At 42.3% G+C, this 18,632-nt stretch overlaps 1 protein-coding gene across 4 annotated transcripts in view; it reads left to right on the top strand.

Moving 5' to 3' along the window:
• Nucleotides 1–18,107, top strand: part of nfkb2 (nuclear factor of kappa light polypeptide gene enhancer in B-cells 2 (p49/p100)) — a 23,694-nt gene extending 5,587 nt beyond the window's left edge. For 2 of the 4 annotated variants that reach the window (XM_046065248.1, XM_046065249.1), the window contains 22 exons: nt 491–524; nt 2,848–2,920; nt 3,865–3,905; nt 5,864–5,962; nt 6,841–6,992; nt 7,686–7,798; nt 8,130–8,288; nt 8,680–8,784; nt 9,317–9,405; nt 10,733–10,871; nt 11,078–11,197; nt 11,402–11,602; nt 11,683–11,824; nt 11,925–12,039; nt 12,138–12,345; nt 12,432–12,601; nt 12,684–12,786; nt 14,696–14,865; nt 14,948–15,023; nt 15,149–15,318; nt 15,448–15,559; nt 16,259–18,107. In XM_046065248.1, the coding sequence (XP_045921204.1) occupies nt 491–524; nt 2,848–2,920; nt 3,865–3,905; nt 5,864–5,962; nt 6,841–6,992; nt 7,686–7,798; nt 8,130–8,288; nt 8,680–8,784; nt 9,317–9,405; nt 10,733–10,871; nt 11,078–11,197; nt 11,402–11,602; nt 11,683–11,824; nt 11,925–12,039; nt 12,138–12,345; nt 12,432–12,601; nt 12,684–12,786; nt 14,696–14,865; nt 14,948–15,023; nt 15,149–15,318; nt 15,448–15,559; nt 16,259–16,329 (2,662 nt within the window). In that variant the 3' untranslated portion in view covers nt 16,330–18,107. Of the gene's footprint in view, nt 1–283; nt 404–490; nt 525–2,847; nt 2,921–3,864; nt 3,906–5,863; nt 5,963–6,840; nt 6,993–7,685; nt 7,799–8,129; nt 8,289–8,679; nt 8,785–9,316; nt 9,406–10,732; nt 10,872–11,077; nt 11,198–11,401; nt 11,603–11,682; nt 11,825–11,924; nt 12,040–12,137; nt 12,346–12,431; nt 12,602–12,683; nt 12,787–14,695; nt 14,866–14,947; nt 15,024–15,148; nt 15,319–15,447; nt 15,560–16,258 lie in introns of those variants that run through there. The other 2 variants (XM_046065251.1, XM_046065252.1) reach the window with 2 other exon arrangements.
• Nucleotides 18,108–18,632: the final 525 nt, after the last annotated feature.

The following is an 18,632-nucleotide window of genomic DNA, read 5'->3' on the forward strand; positions in this document are numbered from 1 at the left end:
AGAGAGAGGGGGAGGGGGTTAAAACGACACAGACACACAGAGAGAGAGAGAGAGAGGGGGAGAGAGAGAGAGAGGGAGGGGGTTAAAACGACACAGACACACAGAGAGAGAGAGAGAGAGGGGGAGAGAGGGAGGGGGGTAAAACGACACAGACACACAGAGAGAGAGAGAGAGGGAGGGGGAGAGAGAGAGGAAAACAGCAGCAGAAGAAGAATTAATAAAGAGAGAGAGAGAGCGATGTGTTGTATTTGAGCCTCTCTCGCCCGTCATGTGAAAGTGAAACCTCTGCATGTTTTATTCTGTTGTTCACTTTGTTTGTTTGTTGTTTCCTCGCTCGCTCGTGCTGACGGGACTTTTACACTTTGACACTCAGCGGCAGACGAGGGGAGTCGGGGTGACTCAGGTCAGACACGGACACGCCTCTCTGCTGTGTGTGCGCGTCGGGTTTACAGCCTCTAACTGTTTGTTTGTTTGTTTGTTTGTGCTGCAGGATGACTGAAGCTCCGTTCATCTACGACAATGACGTGAGTCCTTTTCTCTTTCCCATGACTTCTTCTGCTGATCCATTACTTTTATTGATTGTAGTGTTTTTTTTATGTACGGGTTTAAGTCAGGGTCAAAAAGGATGTTCTGATAATATTTCTACGGATTCAGAAGAGATACGATATTAACTGGAGTAAAGAACATGCAGAGCTGCTGACCCTCATGTGACAGATGTTTCCCTGGCAGCTGTTTTATTTCTTTATTGACTTGAAAAGAATCAGAGGAGGTGAAGAGGATATTGAAAACATTTGTAAAGCTGTGAAAAACCCTCTGCAGAGGAAACACTCAGTCTGTGAATGTGCTGAAAAGCTGATTCAACCCTGTTCTAGCATCTGATAACAGATTAGTTTGTTAGCAAGGTTCCCAAACTCACCTGGTTAATTAAAGGTTTATCAGGCCTGCTGTCTATCAGCCTTTGTAAAGTTCGGAGGATGAGCAGAAAAGATCTTTAGCTCAGAATGTGTAAATACAATTTTCACGCGACACGTAAAACAAATATAACGCTTGTTGTGTTAACGTCCTGTCTGACACTGAAGTCGCACGTGAAAGTATTTAAGTTGTGAGTTGTGATTTGTGTGAGTTTGCGCTGTGATGGAGACGAACTGGGTGTTGCACAATGTTCTGATTGTGTTGGCTCAGAGTTTCAGTTTACAGAACAACCTGCGGTGACGAAGTACACGAATCCTGAAACCTAAGCAAAAGCACAGAGACCCTTCACCAAACATTACTCCACTGAAAGAAAAAGTCTTCCGTTTAAATTTCTACTTGACTCAAAGTACAAAAGTACCTGCTTTTCTACGTACATTAGTGTCAAAAGAAAAAAGTTCTATTTATATAGTTCAGTTCATTAAACATAATTTAAAATGATTGAAAGGAAAAGCAGCAAATCTTTACATGAAAAATGTCTCAAACCATCTAAGTTGTTGCCATTTAAATTCACTGTCAGTCTAATAATCCTCTCAGCTGAACTTGTATAAACTGTTGGATTTAATTTATAACATATAAACTCTTCATGTGTTTCGTGTTTGTAAAGTAACTGAAGCTGTCAGATAAATGTAGTGAAGTAAAAAGTGCAGTATCTCCCTCTGAGATGGAGCAGAAGGAGAAAAGAAAATACTCAAGGGAGTACCTCAAAAATGTACAGTACTTGAATAAACGTACATGGATACTGGCCACCACTGAAAGCTGCTCATCACATCTGCCGTCATCTTCTACTTTCCAACTTCTACCGAAGTCGGTAAACTGATTTGCATGTTTAACTTCTTCAAACACAATGTGGTAACTTTCACACCGTTTCCTGCCTTGAACCTGCACTCAGATGTTTTCAGTTGGTCTCTCTAAAACCTTTCTGCACCGTCACAAACTTCAGTTTTAACATGTTTCACAGGTTTAGAAACGCTCATACAAGAACAACAGACATTTTTATTTTATTTATTATTAAAAAACCTCTTTGCCTGGCTGAGACGGCACCACATCAGACAGATGAAACAGTACTTAGAAGGCTAACAGAGATATCAGATAATGGCTACTCCTGTTTAAAGCTGTTCTTAACTTTGCTGTACTTTTCTATGCTGTGCTGTTATGCATGGTATTATTGTCTGTTAATTCTGTAAAGCACTTTGGTCAGTCAGTGGCTGCTATAAAATGTGCTATATAAATAAAATGAACTTGAACTTGAACTATAATTAACAGAATTTCTCAGACTCTTATTTATTATTTGAGCCCATGCTGGTGTTATTTTCCCCCGACAGATGACTGCAGTCTAGAGAGGTGTAAAAAACTGAGTATTAATTTAAGAACAAATGTGACTAATGTGGAAAATGGCTTCAGGTTTTATTTTCAGATTGACAACGCATTTCCTTTTAGTGTTAAAAACAGTGATGAATGTTCTCAGAAACTCCAGGCTGTTGATTTAATTTGACAAAGTGTCCAAAAAGATTCAGTTTTCGGTTCTTAGAAAAGCAGCAAAACCTTAAATCAGACTCTGGATCCAGATCATCTCGGGGGGTTTTTTACTGAAGAAATTATTCATATAATCGTCTACCTGATCAATCAGCTAATCATTTTTATACCTGATACCAGAGATGTGTCAGTTTTTTGTGATAACACATGATTAATAACTTGACAAGACGACTGTGGAGCCCCCGGGGTCTCCAGTGACTACATTGTTTTGGGTCTTGTGTAAATTTCATCTTTCTGTAGAAACCTCAAAGATAGATGCTCCAGATCTTGATGTTGATTGAGTTATTGTTTGATTGATTGGTGTGTTTACGAACTGACAAATATTTTCTTCTTCTTCTTCAGCTGCAGAATTTGATGCCGTACGACTACCTTCCTCCAGTGGACATAAAGAGTGAACCCTACATACCTGAGACAGGTACGCAGACAGACTCAATTACATGAGCTTAGACTTCTCAAAACTTTCCTCCAGTGCCGACTCACCTGGAACTTAGACACAATTAGTGTTTTCAGAATCTCCTGGTACTTGCTAAGTTTCTGAAAACCTCTTGTTTGCACCTGGGAACATGGATTCAGCCTTTACAGAACTTCCTAGTATGAAATTTTTAAGGCACTTTCTAGAAACCCGCCAGGGGAACAGTTCTTGCAAGAACTCAAGAATCTTGAGCACACATTTCTGGAAGCTCTTGTTTGCACCTGGAAACATTAATGTAGCCCTCTATTGGAACTAGTACCCTGTGCTAGTACCTGACAGGTACTCTGGAATATAGATTTTTGTAGAACCTTGTTTGTACCTGGTACTATAAGTTCCAGTATTGTATTATTTGTATTATTATGTGGCCATTGTTGTGCCTTTATTACAGACAGTAGAGATATTACAGATTCAACTAAGGGCCCTGGACAGACCAGGGACGATGCAGTTCATGGTCGGTGTCTTAACCCCAGAGCCACGGGGCCGCCCCGATCCCTGAAACCTCAATTGTCATTTTTGAAATAAGTTCTGGGAACACGGACTCCGACATGTCAGACCCTTTTACCAGAATCAGGGAAATTAGACCTCATATTTTCTCAAAATTAACAGTACCCGTCAGTACTTGGGAACCCCAACATGAACTTTTCGTATTCTCCTGTTACAAGAAATGGAGACCACGTCTGTCCACAAACTGTAAATGAACAGAGCTGTGGATGCTAGAGCTGCACTTTCTAGAGCTTACTAATGGGGGGAAAACACTCTAATCTACCTTTTTACTAGGTGTAAGACAAGAGATGTAAGTTGAAATAATGAAAGTGGGTGGTGAAATCCAGAAAGTCACCTCTGAATTTTAGGCAGCCATAATAACGAAAGTTTTATTTGTGTTTCAGCTCATGGCCCCTACATTCAAATCATCGAAGAGCCCAAACAGGTGAGGCTGATATTTTACTTCCTGTCTGTAGTAATTGTACAAACTTTCACATTTTCCATTTAGTTTCTCTTCGTACTGTAAGAAGTGACTTTCAACAGCAGATTAAATTTGTGGACCAGCTGGGTCAAAAGCACCAAAGAGGAGGGGAGACAAAGTGTTGAGTTAAAATTCATGTGAAGATAAAGGGAAAAACTATTTAAATTTATTCTTATGTAAAATATATAATTTCTGGACAGTGATTTTAGTCCTTTAGTATTTGGTTAATAAAGGAGTCCCCAGGATCAGCATTAGGCCCCTTTGCTATTTACTCTAAACAATTACAATATTTATTCTCCAGTTGAGCATTGCAGTGTCCGTTTTTATGCCGATGACACCATCTTGTGTGCAATTGGCCCCACTACACACCAGGCCTTCTCCGGGTTACAGTCAGATGACCTCCAGACCTCATGTTCTGAAGTCACACAGTGATGTTTGTTCTTTAATGATCAGCAGCTGATTTGATTTAGAGGCAGAGGCAGCTGTCTGTGGTGGAGTTGCACAGTGGGTAATGTAGGCACCAGGTTTTGATCAGCAAAAAGGATGAAAAAAAGACGGTATTACTCCGGTGTTACAGGAGTGCAATATGAATAATTTATTGAACCGTGGATTTATTAAGTTCTGACTCAGATCTATGATCTTGGGAATCTAATAGATACAATACAGGACCTTGATTGTCCTACAAAACGCAACTCATTCAAATTCAGATTGAACGTGCTTCTTCTTTAAAAACCCACTGGGGTATCCTGCCACTGTTGCCACAACCTGTAGACCACTGTACCCTGTTTACCGCAGACAATATGTAAATCTGAAAGAAAAACAAAACCGTCCTCAGATATCAAAAGTAAAGTTGTCCTTAATCTCAAATAAAGCGATTAGACCTTTTTCTAATAATGCAGGCTCATTATACTCAAACCAAACTAAAACTAAGAAACTAAAGATGAAGCTTTTAAGAGACACAGTAACATATCATGTCAGATATACAGTACATGTATGTGCAGTAAATTTAGTACACACTATACAGTAATAATACAATACAATGAAGTGTATATATAATTAAAGTCACAATAAAGCAAATAATAATAATAATAATAATAATAATAATAATAATAATATGTAGTAATACAGTATAATTATGTAGTGATGTAAGTAGTTTAATGCAGTGTAAAGATATAAATAAATATTGTGCAACACCAAGACAAACACTCGTCTCCAGGCAGAAAGAACAAAAGGCCTGTTCACCTACACACTAATTAACACAGCCTGTGGTGATTCCCCTCCTCAGGTGGATCCACTCGTTACTGTAACTTCCTTTAATCCTGGGTTTTCCCAAACAGTCATAAAACAACATGGGAGTGAGTAAAGCCTGCCTGCAGGACGCCAGGGAGTTTCTGCAGCTAAAGGTCGCGTGACACTGTGTCCTCCGACCGCCTTCATGCAAATCATTTAGTTCTGGTATGAAGAGAAAAGAAGAACCAGGTTTGCGCAATCAGTGGATGTACCAACCTGAAATAAACCGATTGTTACTGCAGCTGACAGTAGCTTCCTGTGACTCTGTTTAGAGGTGGAAACACTCAACAGTGATACAACAACCAAATAAAACAGTTTATAAACACAGTTTGTCCTGCAGAAAGGTTTTAAATGAACAGGAGGAGATGTTGTAGGTTCCTCAGACTTCATCTCTAAAAGCATAAATATGAAGAAGAGATGAAGAGACTACAGTGTTTGTATACAAAGGATCTGTAATCTAGAGCAGAATGAAATGCAGACCTGCAGGTTCTTTCTTCTAAAGCCTCTAAAGAAAACGGTGAAAGAAAAGCCTGAGATGTTCAGACGAACTCTCAGCGCTTTGATCAGAGGAAGGAGACGTTGTTAACCACCAACTGCTCAGTAAATATGTGTGTGTTTGTGTGTGTTCTCAGAGGGGCTTTCGTTTCCGTTATGAATGCGAGGGTCCGTCCCATGGCGGGCTCCCAGGGGCCTCCAGCGAGAAGAACAGGAGAACCTACCCAACCGTGAAGGTGGGTAACGTCAACAACACTCTTACAGCACTTTCACAACAACTACAGCTCATGAATAGACTCTGTGGGGCCCTAATGACCAGGGGACATGTTTTTAACCCGCAGTCGACCAACTCTGTAAGATGGAACCATGGGAATCTTTCTGTGTCCCAGAGGACGAGTGTCACTGCAGAAACGGCATCAAGGCCTTGTGGGATACGCTGTTATTGAATGCTAACGCTTAAATAATTAATTATTTTACGATTGTTCACATTCACCGCTCAGCCAGAACATTATGTGCCTGCCAGTGGGTGGGATCTATCAGGCAGCAGGTGAACGTTGTGTCCTCAGAGTTGATGTTAGAAGCAGGAAAAAAAAGGGGCAGCGTGAGGATTTGAGCGACTTTGACAAGGAACCAAACTGTGATGGCTAGACGACTGGGTCAGAGCATCTCCAAACCGGTCTGCAGGGGTCAGTACCGAGGAAGGAAAAGAGGTGAAGCGGCGACAGGGTCGTGGGGAGTGAAGGCTGGTTCGTGTTGTCCGATCCAACAGACGAGATCGAATAGTTGATGCTGGTTCTGATAGAACACACAGTGGGTCGGGGCTGTGTTGCAGGTGGTCATAATGTTATGGCTGATATCAGAATGTGGACAGAAAACCTCAGGATCGTGTTTCAGACGGACGAAACAAAACGCTCCATCATGTTGCTCCTGGATGTGGGAACGAGCAGCTGTTTGATCACATGTTGCTCTGATGTTGTGTTCACGGCTTGTTTTGCTGTCCCTGAGAGGTGAAACACGAACGATTGCTTTGTCAGTTTCTAGTTAGTTATTATGACACAAATGCTCTTCCAGTTTCATTGTGATCAGCTGTTAATGTGTTTTCTGTCCATCTCAGATCAATAACTACGTGGGCCACGCCCGGGTGGAGGTCCAGCTGGTGACCCACTCCGATCCTCCTCGTGTCCACGCTCACAGTCTGGTGGGACGCCACTGCACCGAGAACGGCACTTGCATGCTGGACGTCGGCCCCAACGACCTCACGGCCTCGTAAGTATCCAATCACGTCACAGCAGAATCCCCCTGAAGCTCCTGTTGAAAAAAAAACAAACAGCGAGCAGGAATCAGGGAGGAAAGTTTTCATGATTTCAATCCTCATCAGTCCTTCCAGAGAAAAACCCCAAAGAGGAAGTCAGGATTATATTTTTTTATATCAGGTTCCAAGGAAACAATAAACACGCCTAAAGAAGAGACGGACTATTCATAACAATGATGATGGAATAAAAAGGTTATTGGAGACAACAGTTGTTACGGGGGATTTTAATAAAGACGCGAGTCATAATCTGATTTATACTCTGAAATTAAAACTTTACGAAATATCTTCATTGAGCAGGAGAGCAAACCTTTGCTGCTAAATTACTGAAAAATCTGCATATTTGATGGAAAGCTGGTTAAAAATGAACAAATCACATAATTCAATGTCTAAAATTCATAAAACTGGAATCCAGGAAAAGGAAATAGATTTAACTTAATGTATCAGTGTTGTAAATACATTAAAAAGACTTTTAGAAAATCTTTTAAAATAAAGTATATGTGTGTGTAAATAAAGTAAAACTTCTCCAGGCAACTGAAAACAAAGAAAGAAACAGATGAAAACAGTTGAAATGAAAAGAGACTAATTTCATGTTATGATGTAAAACGTAAAATATTTCATCATCTGACTGCTGATGTCACTTCCTGTAGCTTCAGTAACCTGGGGATCCTCCATGTGACCAAGAAAGGAGTGGGGGAGGTGCTGAGCAGGAGGCTGAGGGAGGAGAGGAAGAGGCAGAAAGGACCTCACTGCCACCTGACAGGTAAACTCACCTGTCCTCCGTCTCATCTGTTTGTTTCTTTTGGTTCTTCCACACCGGCTCACCTGAGCGCAGACTCTTAGTGAGTAAGTGAGTCTTGTGATCGTACAAGTCGTAACAACATGTCGTCCAGTTGTTTAAGACATTGCTGTTTTTTAGTTTTATTCTTTATGATATATATTTTGGTCTGATGTTATGTCCCAACCAGAATCTTGTTTAAAAGCCTCGACTTTATGTGTAAAATGATGAAAGCTAGACGTTGTGGCCTCGTGGCTTTCATCAGGAGCAAAAACAGTGTCAGCTGTCTGACGCTCGGCTGTCTTTCCGCCTTCAGAAGCAGAGGAAAACTCCATCCTGAAGGAGGCCAAGGAGCTGGGCAAAGTGATGGACCTGAACATAGTCAGGTTAAAGTTCACCGCTTACCTGCAGGACAGCCAGGGAGGCTTCACCAGAGCGCTGAAGCCCGTCGTCTCCAACCCCATCTACGACAGCAGTGAGTCTGTTTTTAACCATCTGCTGTCAGAGCTGCTCTGTGGCTCAGAGATTTCACTTGTGAAGCTGCTTTAAACACAAGCTGGTTAACATTTATTCCTTAAAACAAATTTTTAGTTACTAGTAACGTATTGCACATATTTCCCATTGAAAAGTTCAGATATCATCTATTCATTAGTTACTAGTAACTATTTACATTTTATTAGTGACTGGTAGTAAAAAATAGAATAGCTACCGCTAACTAATGAATAAGAACTAGTAGCTTTTAAATAGTGACTAAGTTTATAGGAGTAAATGTTAAAATGCACATGTGGAGCCTTTTACAGACTCTGTTGGTCTAAGCGGTTTCTCGAGTATCTCGACATTCCTGACGGTCAGTTTTCCTCCTGCAGAGTCGCCGAACGCCTCCAACCTGAAAATCTCTCGGATGGACAAAACGTGCGGCTCGGTGCTCGGGGGAGACGAGATCTTCCTGCTCTGTGACAAAGTCCAGAAAGGTGAAAACATTTGCTTTGATGCAAAGTTTTTCTGAGTGATGTCTCTGCCAAATCATAATAATGATTTCTTCCAGTCAAAAGGTTTTGATCCTTTGCAGCTGCTAAAAAGAGTTTATATGCACGTCATCATCAGCGGTGGAAGTAGTACTCACACTCCTGCCTTCAAAATCTTAATTTTACTTGCAAAAGTATCAACATCAAGAATACTTAAAGTACAGACATAGTATATAGTATTGGATAATAATAATTGATGCATTAATGTGGAGCTCATTTTAAAGACGTCCTATACTTCTGAGCAGGATTTATTTATTCATTATATTTATGTGATTAAATTAATGTACTGAGGTAGAAAGTGCAGTATTTCCCTCTGAGCACAGTACATGGTGTAAATGTACTTAGCTACCTTCCACTGCTGGTTGTTGTAGTTTGTGGGTAAAGATTGTTTACAGGTGTTTATTTGTTTGTTACCTGTTTATTATTTAAATGTCTCTCAAACTGGAGAACTATCCCATCATGCATCTGCTCATTACAGACGACATCGAGATCCGTTTTTATGAGGAGGACGACGAGGGAGGCTGGGAGGCGTTCGGCGACTTCTCCCCCACAGATGTCCACAAACAGGTACTGTGTGTGTGTGTGTGTGTGTGTGTGTGTGTGTGTGTGTGTGTGTGTGTGTGTGTGTGTGTGTGTGTGTGTGTGTGTGTGTGTTTCATGTTTTAATATCCTATTGGGGACTATACCGGGGTGCACACTAACCTGAGGGGGACTCGTGTCACTGTGGGGACCTCTGTAGAGACGCTGTTTGAGGGTCCAGATTAGGGTAACTTTATTCTCTTATAGACCTTCTCAGATGTTTGCAGTTGATTTACAACCTCATCCCTTTTGTATGGTTTAATATGTTAGGCCTCGTTAATCTGATCTTCTCGCCAGGCCGTGGTTGTAAATGAGAATTTGTTCTTAACTAACTTGCCTGGTTAAATATATGTCCCCCACAGGGATAGAGGAACAAGGGTGTGGATGAGTCACTCTGTCAGTCTGATAAATGTTTTGGAAACACGAGCGACAAACAGCAGCTCCACTTTCAGCTGAACGGGGAATTCCTTCAGACTGTTTTTTTTTTTTATTTTTTTTTACCACAACAGAAACAATCTGGTTCAAACATTTGGATTCATATAAGTTCAGCTTCAGCGTGTTTGTTGTGGTTGATTACCTGAACACATACAGGAAAGTGGAAACAGACAAAGAGCTCAGAACAAGACGACACAGGCAGGATATCCTGTCCACACCAGCAGAGACTGTATTACACTGTATTAGTTTATATATGAAGTGAGTGGTTATGCAGCGTGCAGGGTTTGTCTCATGTTAACATGTTAAAACCTGCTTTTTGTGTGTTAAACGTCTGAGCAACATTTTACAGGCTCAAACAGAAGAGTTTGTGAAATGATGATAGATAAATGTAACACCTGAGATCACGATCACATTCTGTAAAGACAAACGTCTCGTAGTCGCCTTGCCGCTGGCTCTACAACAAATCCTTTCTGAACAATCACTAAACTGAATTTCTTTTTTCCCCAGCTGATACAGGAGCTTTGACTCTAAATCTTATTGATCCTTGATTAAACCCAGATTATTAGTTTTCCACAGGTGGTTCTAGCCATCATAAATCACAGGTTGTTTTATAAACTGAACACGTTTACTTCTGTCATTACGTCTTTTATGGGGTCAGAAAACGTGATTTTCTTGGAGCAAAATGCAAAAACACGAGCAGCAGAGCAACAGCAGCTCGTGCGCAGGAGTTGGTAATGAACAGTGAAATTAATAAAGCAACAGTTAAACTGTCTGAACTGTGGGTTTAAAGGCGGCCAATAAGAATTTGAGCTTTAAACTTAATGCTTGACCCTGGAAACTGAAGTAACTCCAGCGTTCACCCTCTCCTTTGTCTCCTCAGTACGCCATCGTGTTCAAAACGCCGCCCTATCACAGCGCAGAGATCGAGCGGCCCGTCACCGTCTTCCTGCAGCTGAAGAGGAAAAAGGCCGGCGACAGCAGCGACCCCAAACAGTTTACCTACATACCGCAGATCCAAGGTCAGCCGCCGCCGCCGCCCTCATACACGCACAGTATCTAACGAGGTGCTAAGCTGTAAATCCCCGGGAAGATGTTTTTTTTGGCGTTAAATGTTTCGGGTTTTCCCTCGGTGGAGTTTCAGTCCTCACCTACTCACCCAGATCTTCATCAGGCAGATTCATGAAGGATGTTTTCCGTCTCATCATCCTCTGCTGCTGTCTTTCAGACAAAGAGGAGGTGCTGAGAAAGAAGCAGAAGCCGCTGCCTCACTATGAATCCTGGAGGGGAGGCGGAGGAGGAGGAGGACGAGGTGGAGGAGCCGGGGGATTTGGAGGAGCAGGAGGAGGTAGAGATATTGTTTTTTTTCTTTAGGTTTTTATAACAAAGGAACGTTTCAGCTTCAGGAGTGGGGATTTCCACACATCAACACTGGGAACAACCACATGTTGTAAACATGCAGAGTTTGTTTGTGTTTCTGATTTTAAAACAATCAAACAGAAGATTTACTGAGACTGTTGTTCTGACTCACTGTGGACTTTGTTTCCTGCAGGATTCCAGTTCAACCAGCAGATGAATGGAGCAGGAGGAGGAGGAGGAGGAGCGGGAGGAGTTTTCTTCACCGGAGGCTTCACAGGATTTGGCGGAGGGGGAGGGGCTCAGATGTCAGGCTCCGCCCCTCAGACAGGGGCCACCCAGCAACAGACAGACGGACAGACCGGCTCTCCACTACAGCAGCAGCTGTTTCAGATCGGTGAGAGTGAAGGACATCCTTTGACCCCGCTCGCGGTCACACGAGTATCTGATCTTTAACGTCCGGCTTTGTGTTTCCAGCTGCCGCCCTGCACAGCAGAACCTCCCAGAGCGCCCGACAGACCGCTGCCGCCCTCCTGCAGTACTGCAGCACCGGGGACGCCCGGGTCCTTCTGGCAATCCAGAGACACCTCTGTGGCATCCAGGACAGCAACGGAGACACGTGAGTTTTTTTTTTTTTTTCACTGTGACCTTTCTGTCGACACCAAAAAGATCATTTCAAGATCTGCTCCAAGGTCTGACGCTGGTTTGTTTTCCCACAGTCCTTTGCACCTGGCCATCATCCATCAGCAGACCAGTGTGATCCATCAGCTGATTCACACTCTGCTGAGCAGCCAGCAGCAAAACCTCCTCAACACCGCCAACCTCCTCCGACAGGTAGCTAACGCTCTCACTTCAACGCACCTGATCACAGCTACCTGCCGCCGACTCTAGTACCCGACCACTAACGCCTTCACTTCCTGTTGTCTCTGCAGACGCCTCTCCACCTGGCCGTGATCACCCGGCAGGTGAAGGTGGTGGAGGTGTTGCTGAGGGCGGGGGCCGACCCCAGCCTGCTGGACAAAGATGGCCGTAGTCCCCTCCACCTGGCGGCTCTGGCCGGAGACAACGCCACACTGCGCCCCCTGCTGGCTCACCTGGGGGAGCGGCACGCTCACCTGGTCAACGCGCCCGACTACCACGGTGAGAGACTGACCACGTTAACACCACAGAGCTCCATCGCTGCCTGTGAAGTGAAGCCCTAAAGCATCCCCTGCATTTTCTCTCAGGTCTTCATCCTCTCCACCTGGCGGTGAGGAGGGACGGCGAGCGCTGCCTCCGTCTGCTGGTGGAAGGCGGAGCCAAAATCAACGCACCTGAGCAGAAGAGCGGAAACACCGCCCTCCACCTGGCCGTCAGGGAAAACCTGTTCAAGGTGGCCTGCACTCTCATCACAGAGGTACGACACGCACACCTGTGCACAGCTGCGCACCTGCTCAGTGACATCACAGCGTTACTCACTCTGTTGGTGTTGTTCACAGCTGAAGGCGGACGTCAACTCGTGCACGTTTGGAGGAAACACACCTCTCCACCTGGCGGCCAGTCAGGGCTCGCCGACCCTCTGCTCCATGCTCATCGCTGCAGGTGAAGCACTGAGACACACGCAGACTGTCAACTATTCTAACAATCGACTCAGACAGGGTGAATCCAGCTGGCTCCACGTGGTCACATTTTCAGAAGAGTCGCTCTGAATTCACCGGGGTTTCTTGAATCTGTGTTGAGAGTTGCGATCGTGACAGATCTGCTGCTCGTCTTTGTCAGTATATGAAGTCTCTGCGAAATTTTATTTTTATTGACATTTTTATTGATTAATTGTGAAAATAATGGGCAGATTAAAGGGCCATGATGGAGTTTCCGGCGGCCACTAGCGGTGCGGTGCTGAGGTCGCTACCAGGCGTGTGCTCGTACGCGTGCTCGCTTGAACTCGTGAGCGAGCAGAATCTGAAACACAACCGCTTTCATACAGAAATACATACAATACAAACAGAAACGCAGGCTGCGGCTTTTCTTCAGACGTGATCAGGCTCTGTTACTTCAACGTTCCCGTCTCAGAGATCAACACCGGCGCAGAGTGACGGGGTCTACAGGCAGGCAGGGACAACAGACAGAGCTGGAAACTCAGCTAACGTTACAGTAACAGTTTCATCAGCTGCAGGTTGAACTAATCCGTTACATGATACGCGGTACATTTACTGCATTTAGCCGGCCTGCTGCTTTCAGTAACCATCTTTAGTATCTGTGAATCCGTCTCCGGAGGCTCGGCGACGTCAGCACAGCTACATGATAACGAAACGTTTGGTGAGCTGGACTGAATATTATAACGAGACTGTGTCACTCTTTATAACAGTCAGACCGCAGTCAGTGACTTTACTGTAACTAGTGACGTCTCTTCCTTCCTCTGGGTTGTTGTGAACGTTTTGTAGCAGTGTTGTATATTATGTGGGTCACGTTAGTTACAGCGACTGAGAAGATGTGTACCTGATGGTAAAACCACAATAAACGTAAATTGAAAGTTACGAAGCAAACAGCGGCAGGTCCGAGCTGCTGTAGCTAGTTAGCTGGCTGCATCGCTATAGGCTAACGTTAGTAAACAAATCGCTCCTCATTTGCTTTTTACCGTTACATCCTTTCTTGCAGAATCAACAGCGGTACACAGGATAGTTGGTGAAGTAATGTGGAAAGTGATAAAACCTTGCACAGGATAACATTAGCAACTGCTCGGCGTTAGCCGGCGAGCTAACGTGACTTTCTCTGTTTCTCCAGCGTTACTAATGCTCACTTTGTTCTTACTCGACATCATCGGAGCCCGTTTGGTCTGATGGGCTTCAGCACATGAACCTTTCTTGTTGTTTTGGATCCTTACGTGGAGTCTGTGTTTTGCTGGGAGCCGGTTGTTTTATGGTGTTAGTGGACTGCATGTCGTTAGCTGCCGTGTGGTCGCTGTAGTACGAGAAAGGAGCGCTCACAGGGCTGAATCCGACCCGGAGACCTCACATTAAAAGCAGAATAGTGGCTGATGCAAGCAACGGAGAAAACAGGCGTGTGCTTCATTTCTAAGTGAGTTTTGAGCCCACTGACAATAAAGTAATGACAATTTTGATTAGTTTCATTGAAACTTACATTTAGTCCCTTCGATATCGAATCAATAATGAAAGTGATCGATAGTTAAAGCCGTACATAAAATTAACTGCATCTCAAACCTTTACATGTTTCTGCTCAGTCCTCTGACTTTTAATAGAGCGTAAAATATAGACTAGAGCTGCAACGACTATCCATTAATCAATTAGTTACTATTAAATTAATCACCATTTTCGTAATTGATTGAAACTGAATATATTCTGGTTGTGGAGAGACATTTGAGTGACGTCATCTTGAGCTTCAGGAAACGCTGATCACCATTTATAGACCGATCAATCAGTAGTTAATGGATCGTTAGCTGCAGCCCTAATCGGGACAGAAACTCTGCTGAGATTAAACCGAGGCTGTTCTTCAGGCGCTGATAAGAACATGGAGAACGACGAGCCGCTTTTCTTCAGCTCCTCTTCAGACGAAGAAGACGACAACGGGCCAATCAGAGAGCGCGAGGCCGCCTCACTGCCAGTCAACCCTCGCAAGAGACCTGCAGCGGGACACACCCCTCTGGACCTCGCCAAGTGCCAAAAGGTACCTGACATATCCCTTCAAAATAAAACACTACAGAGTCAGTCCAGACAAAGATGGTAACGTCTCCTCGTCTCCTCTCCAGGTGCGAAACCTGTTAAACTCCAGACAGAGTCCGAAGTCGAGTCGTCACAGCAGTAAGAAGATGAAACCCAGCGAAGGTTTGTTGTTTTTTCAGACTGTCATGCTGAACATCGTGTGACTGATGGACACTGATATTTACTCACTGACGAACAGAAACGCCTGTTTGATTAAAGTTGGTATCAAACCTGTGCTGACGTTGCAGAAGCGGAGACTTCGGGGCTGGACGAGGACACGCTGTCCCGGCTGGTGGAGGTGTTGAGTGTCGGAGACGTTCCCTGGAAGAAACTGGCGGAGAAGCTGGGGATGATGACGCTGACTCACCTGTACCTGGACAGTCCGACGCCGTGCCACCACCTGCTGCAGCACTACCAGGTAAATACCCCCACCTCCAATCAGCGGTCTGTCAGGACGCCTTGCAGAGCGACATGGTTAATGGTTACTACGTAAACTTACTCCAGTTTCACCTGTGTGACGTCTGATGACCTGCGTCTGTTTGTGCAGCTGGGTGGAGGTCCAGTCGAAGGTCTGGTCGAAGCTCTTGAGTCTCTCGGTCTGACAGAAGGAGTCCGACTGCTGAGAAACACCGAGCTGCGAGACGACAAACACAGCACAGGTAACACGATGTGACTGTAAACAGATGAACGGTGTCTTTTATTCAGCACAAACTCAGCTGTTAGTCTGAATTCTCATTTTGTCACTTTAACAAACGTCACGAACCAAAAATACAAGACAGACGTCTATAAAAACATGCAGATCACTCAACATATTAGAACATTGTTTCTAAACAATAATGCATACATTTATTTATATATATATATATATATATATATATATACACAGTATATAAAGCGAACTTTCCATTGAAAGTCTGTTAATCATTGACAATATTAACAATTCAGATTAAAAACAAGTATTTTCAAACATTTTGATGGTCTGCAGACTGAAATGAGATCTTGGTGAAAGAACCACAGCTGGTGTCTGCATGATGTGTAAATAAAGTTATGTTACTAAACATAAAGCTACGTCATAAATAGTCATTTTACTGTAAATAAAGTTACGTTACTATAAAAAATGTTGTTCCTCTAAATTTACGTTACATAAATAAAGTCACGTAACTGTAAATAAAGTAACATTATAAATTTATTTTTCTGTAAATAAAGTTATGTTTCTCTAAAAAAAGTTTTATTATAAAGTTGTGTTGTTATCATTAAAGTTAGGTTTTTATAAATAAAGTTGTGTATCTGTAAATATAAACATGCTCAGTGGACTCGTAGACGATTCAAACCTTAACGGTGTTTTTCTGTCCAATCAGACGCTACGGTCGACAGCGGTTTCGGCAGCCAGCCAATGGAAGAAGAGGAGCCGCCCATGGCCAATCAGTGACAAGCAGGAAATAAAATCCCATCTGGAGGATCTTCAGGATCGTCGTCTCATCCTGCAGGAACTAGAACTCTGCAGAACTGGACTTTAATTAGCAGACTGACACATGGAAACCTCCAGCAGACACTCAGTAGAGTCGGACTCGAACGCTCGTTCACCGGCAGAGGAGGCGAGTGCTGCGTTCAAGACGGACACTGAGGCTGTAATTCACAACAGGAAGTTGTAGTTTGGGTTTTGTCAACATGTTGCGGCACAGAAGTCAACAGAAATGTAAAATTTAACCAAAGAAGTCTTTTAAAGTTTTAAAAAATGTATTTTAATTACATTTAAAGGAAATACAAACCGCAGGTTTAAAATGAGTTGTTTCTTTTTATTTCAGAAATTTGTCCCTTTGGTTAATTTTCAACTTTTTACATAATTTTTAATTAATTTATATTTTTTTTATGTGGTTTCATTAAATAGAGTTTATTTCTGCGGGCTGCGTGATGACTAATAAACCCGATCCTTGAATGAGACATAACAAAACCCCTTGAAAGTCCTTAAATTTGAAATCTTGGAACATTTTTCAGCTACAGAGAATTGTTTTTATGAATTTCTATTGTTGGTGTAAATCTGTGCTGTTTACAAAGTGTGTGTGTGTGTGTGTTGTGTTACCTGAAGAGCTGATCTGTTTCTTCGTCCTGTAGGAAAGTTGAATTTCCAATTTTCTGTCCGGGCACAAACTCAGCATGTCTCACCTGCAGTGACATCATCAGAGCAGGTTAACAAGTGTTACTCACCTGTTGCAACATTTTATCAAGGAAGAATATTTTAAGTGACTGAAGAAAATAAAAATACTCACTGTAAGTAAAAGTTGTGATGTGTAAAGTCGTATTGTGACAAATACATTAGAAGATCATTTTTTCAAAAGGTTAAAATATTTCCGTCAAATTCAGAAATACTAAATGAAAATATCAACATTTGGACTCAGAAGTGACCATTTTCATAATCTTTAACTATAAAGCTGAAAGTGGCATCGAAATCTTTGAGAAAGTAAATCAGTTAAATTAAAATAATAAATTAGTCAAACAAAAAAGAAAAAATTAGAAGACGCTACGTCAACATTAGGACAAACTTAGGAAGTCAAAACTAAGACCTTTTACTGCATGACAAATTTGACATTTAAAAATCAATTTACTTGAATTATTTTACATATTTAAGTCAAAATTATGATGTACATTGTGATTTAAGTTTTGACATGACATTTTATGTAAAAATGATGAAATGTCAATTTTTGCCATTTAAAAAATGTATATATTTGAATTATTTTACGCACTTAAGTCAGAATTATGACTTAATTTTTGACTTTACTCATAAGTCAGTTAAATCAAATAGTCAAAAGAAAAACTGTTTAGTTTGGAGAGACATGATGAGGATGTTTGACATCTTTTACATTAATCATTTTATCTTGTTCATAATTTAAGAAAATGTGGAATAATAAAAGCTCCACATTTCCTAAATGTCCATTGCTCCTGAAAACTAAACGATTAGAAACAGTTGGCGGTTGAACATGTTCAGATCGATGAGGATTAATCTTGCTCCGTTAAAGACTTGTTGTGCAGTAAAGTTTGAATATCTCAAGTCGTCCACGTCAGTCAGAAGCTGTCTGTGTTTTTACTAATACTGTGTATTCATGTGGTTTCTCTTCTTCTCCAAACAGCCTGGAAATATTTAATCAGCGAATGCTGCACTGACGTTTCTGAAACTTGTAATAAATATGACTCAGACTTTTGTTTTCAAAATGTTTGTTGTGCTTTTGCCTTTAAAACATGTGTTTTCATTTCCACAAATAGAATAAAGGTCTCACGATTCTCAAACTGTGTTTTAAAGAAACTTTAGCCTCTCTGGGACAATCTAGTCCGTAAGTTGACGGTTCTAAGCATAGTGGTTTTTGATCTGGACCTGGTCCATTGAGGTCTACATGTGAAAAAAACATTAATAGTCTTTTTTCCATTTTCTCAAATAGAATAAAGGTCTCACAAATCTTAAAGTGGGTTTCAGGAAGCATTAAAGGTTCAGTGTGTAAGTTTTAGTGGCATCTAGTGGTGAGGGTTGTGAATTGCAACTAACTTCTCAGTCATCGCTGGCGAGCAGGAGAAGCTACCGTGGCCGACACGCTCTGTCGGCTCTGAGCTAAATAACACATGTGGTCGACCATTTGTCCAAATTTATCTTCTCTTCTTACTTCTAACAAACCAGATGACGACGACGACTACTGATACTTCTTCTTCTTGTCTTTAACGTAGTAACGAAACGCACTCTGTAGA

The sequence above is a fragment of the Micropterus dolomieu genome, linkage group LG12 (assembly GCF_021292245.1).
Source record: "Micropterus dolomieu isolate WLL.071019.BEF.003 ecotype Adirondacks linkage group LG12, ASM2129224v1, whole genome shotgun sequence".
Lineage (NCBI taxonomy): Eukaryota > Metazoa > Chordata > Actinopteri > Centrarchiformes > Centrarchidae > Micropterus > Micropterus dolomieu.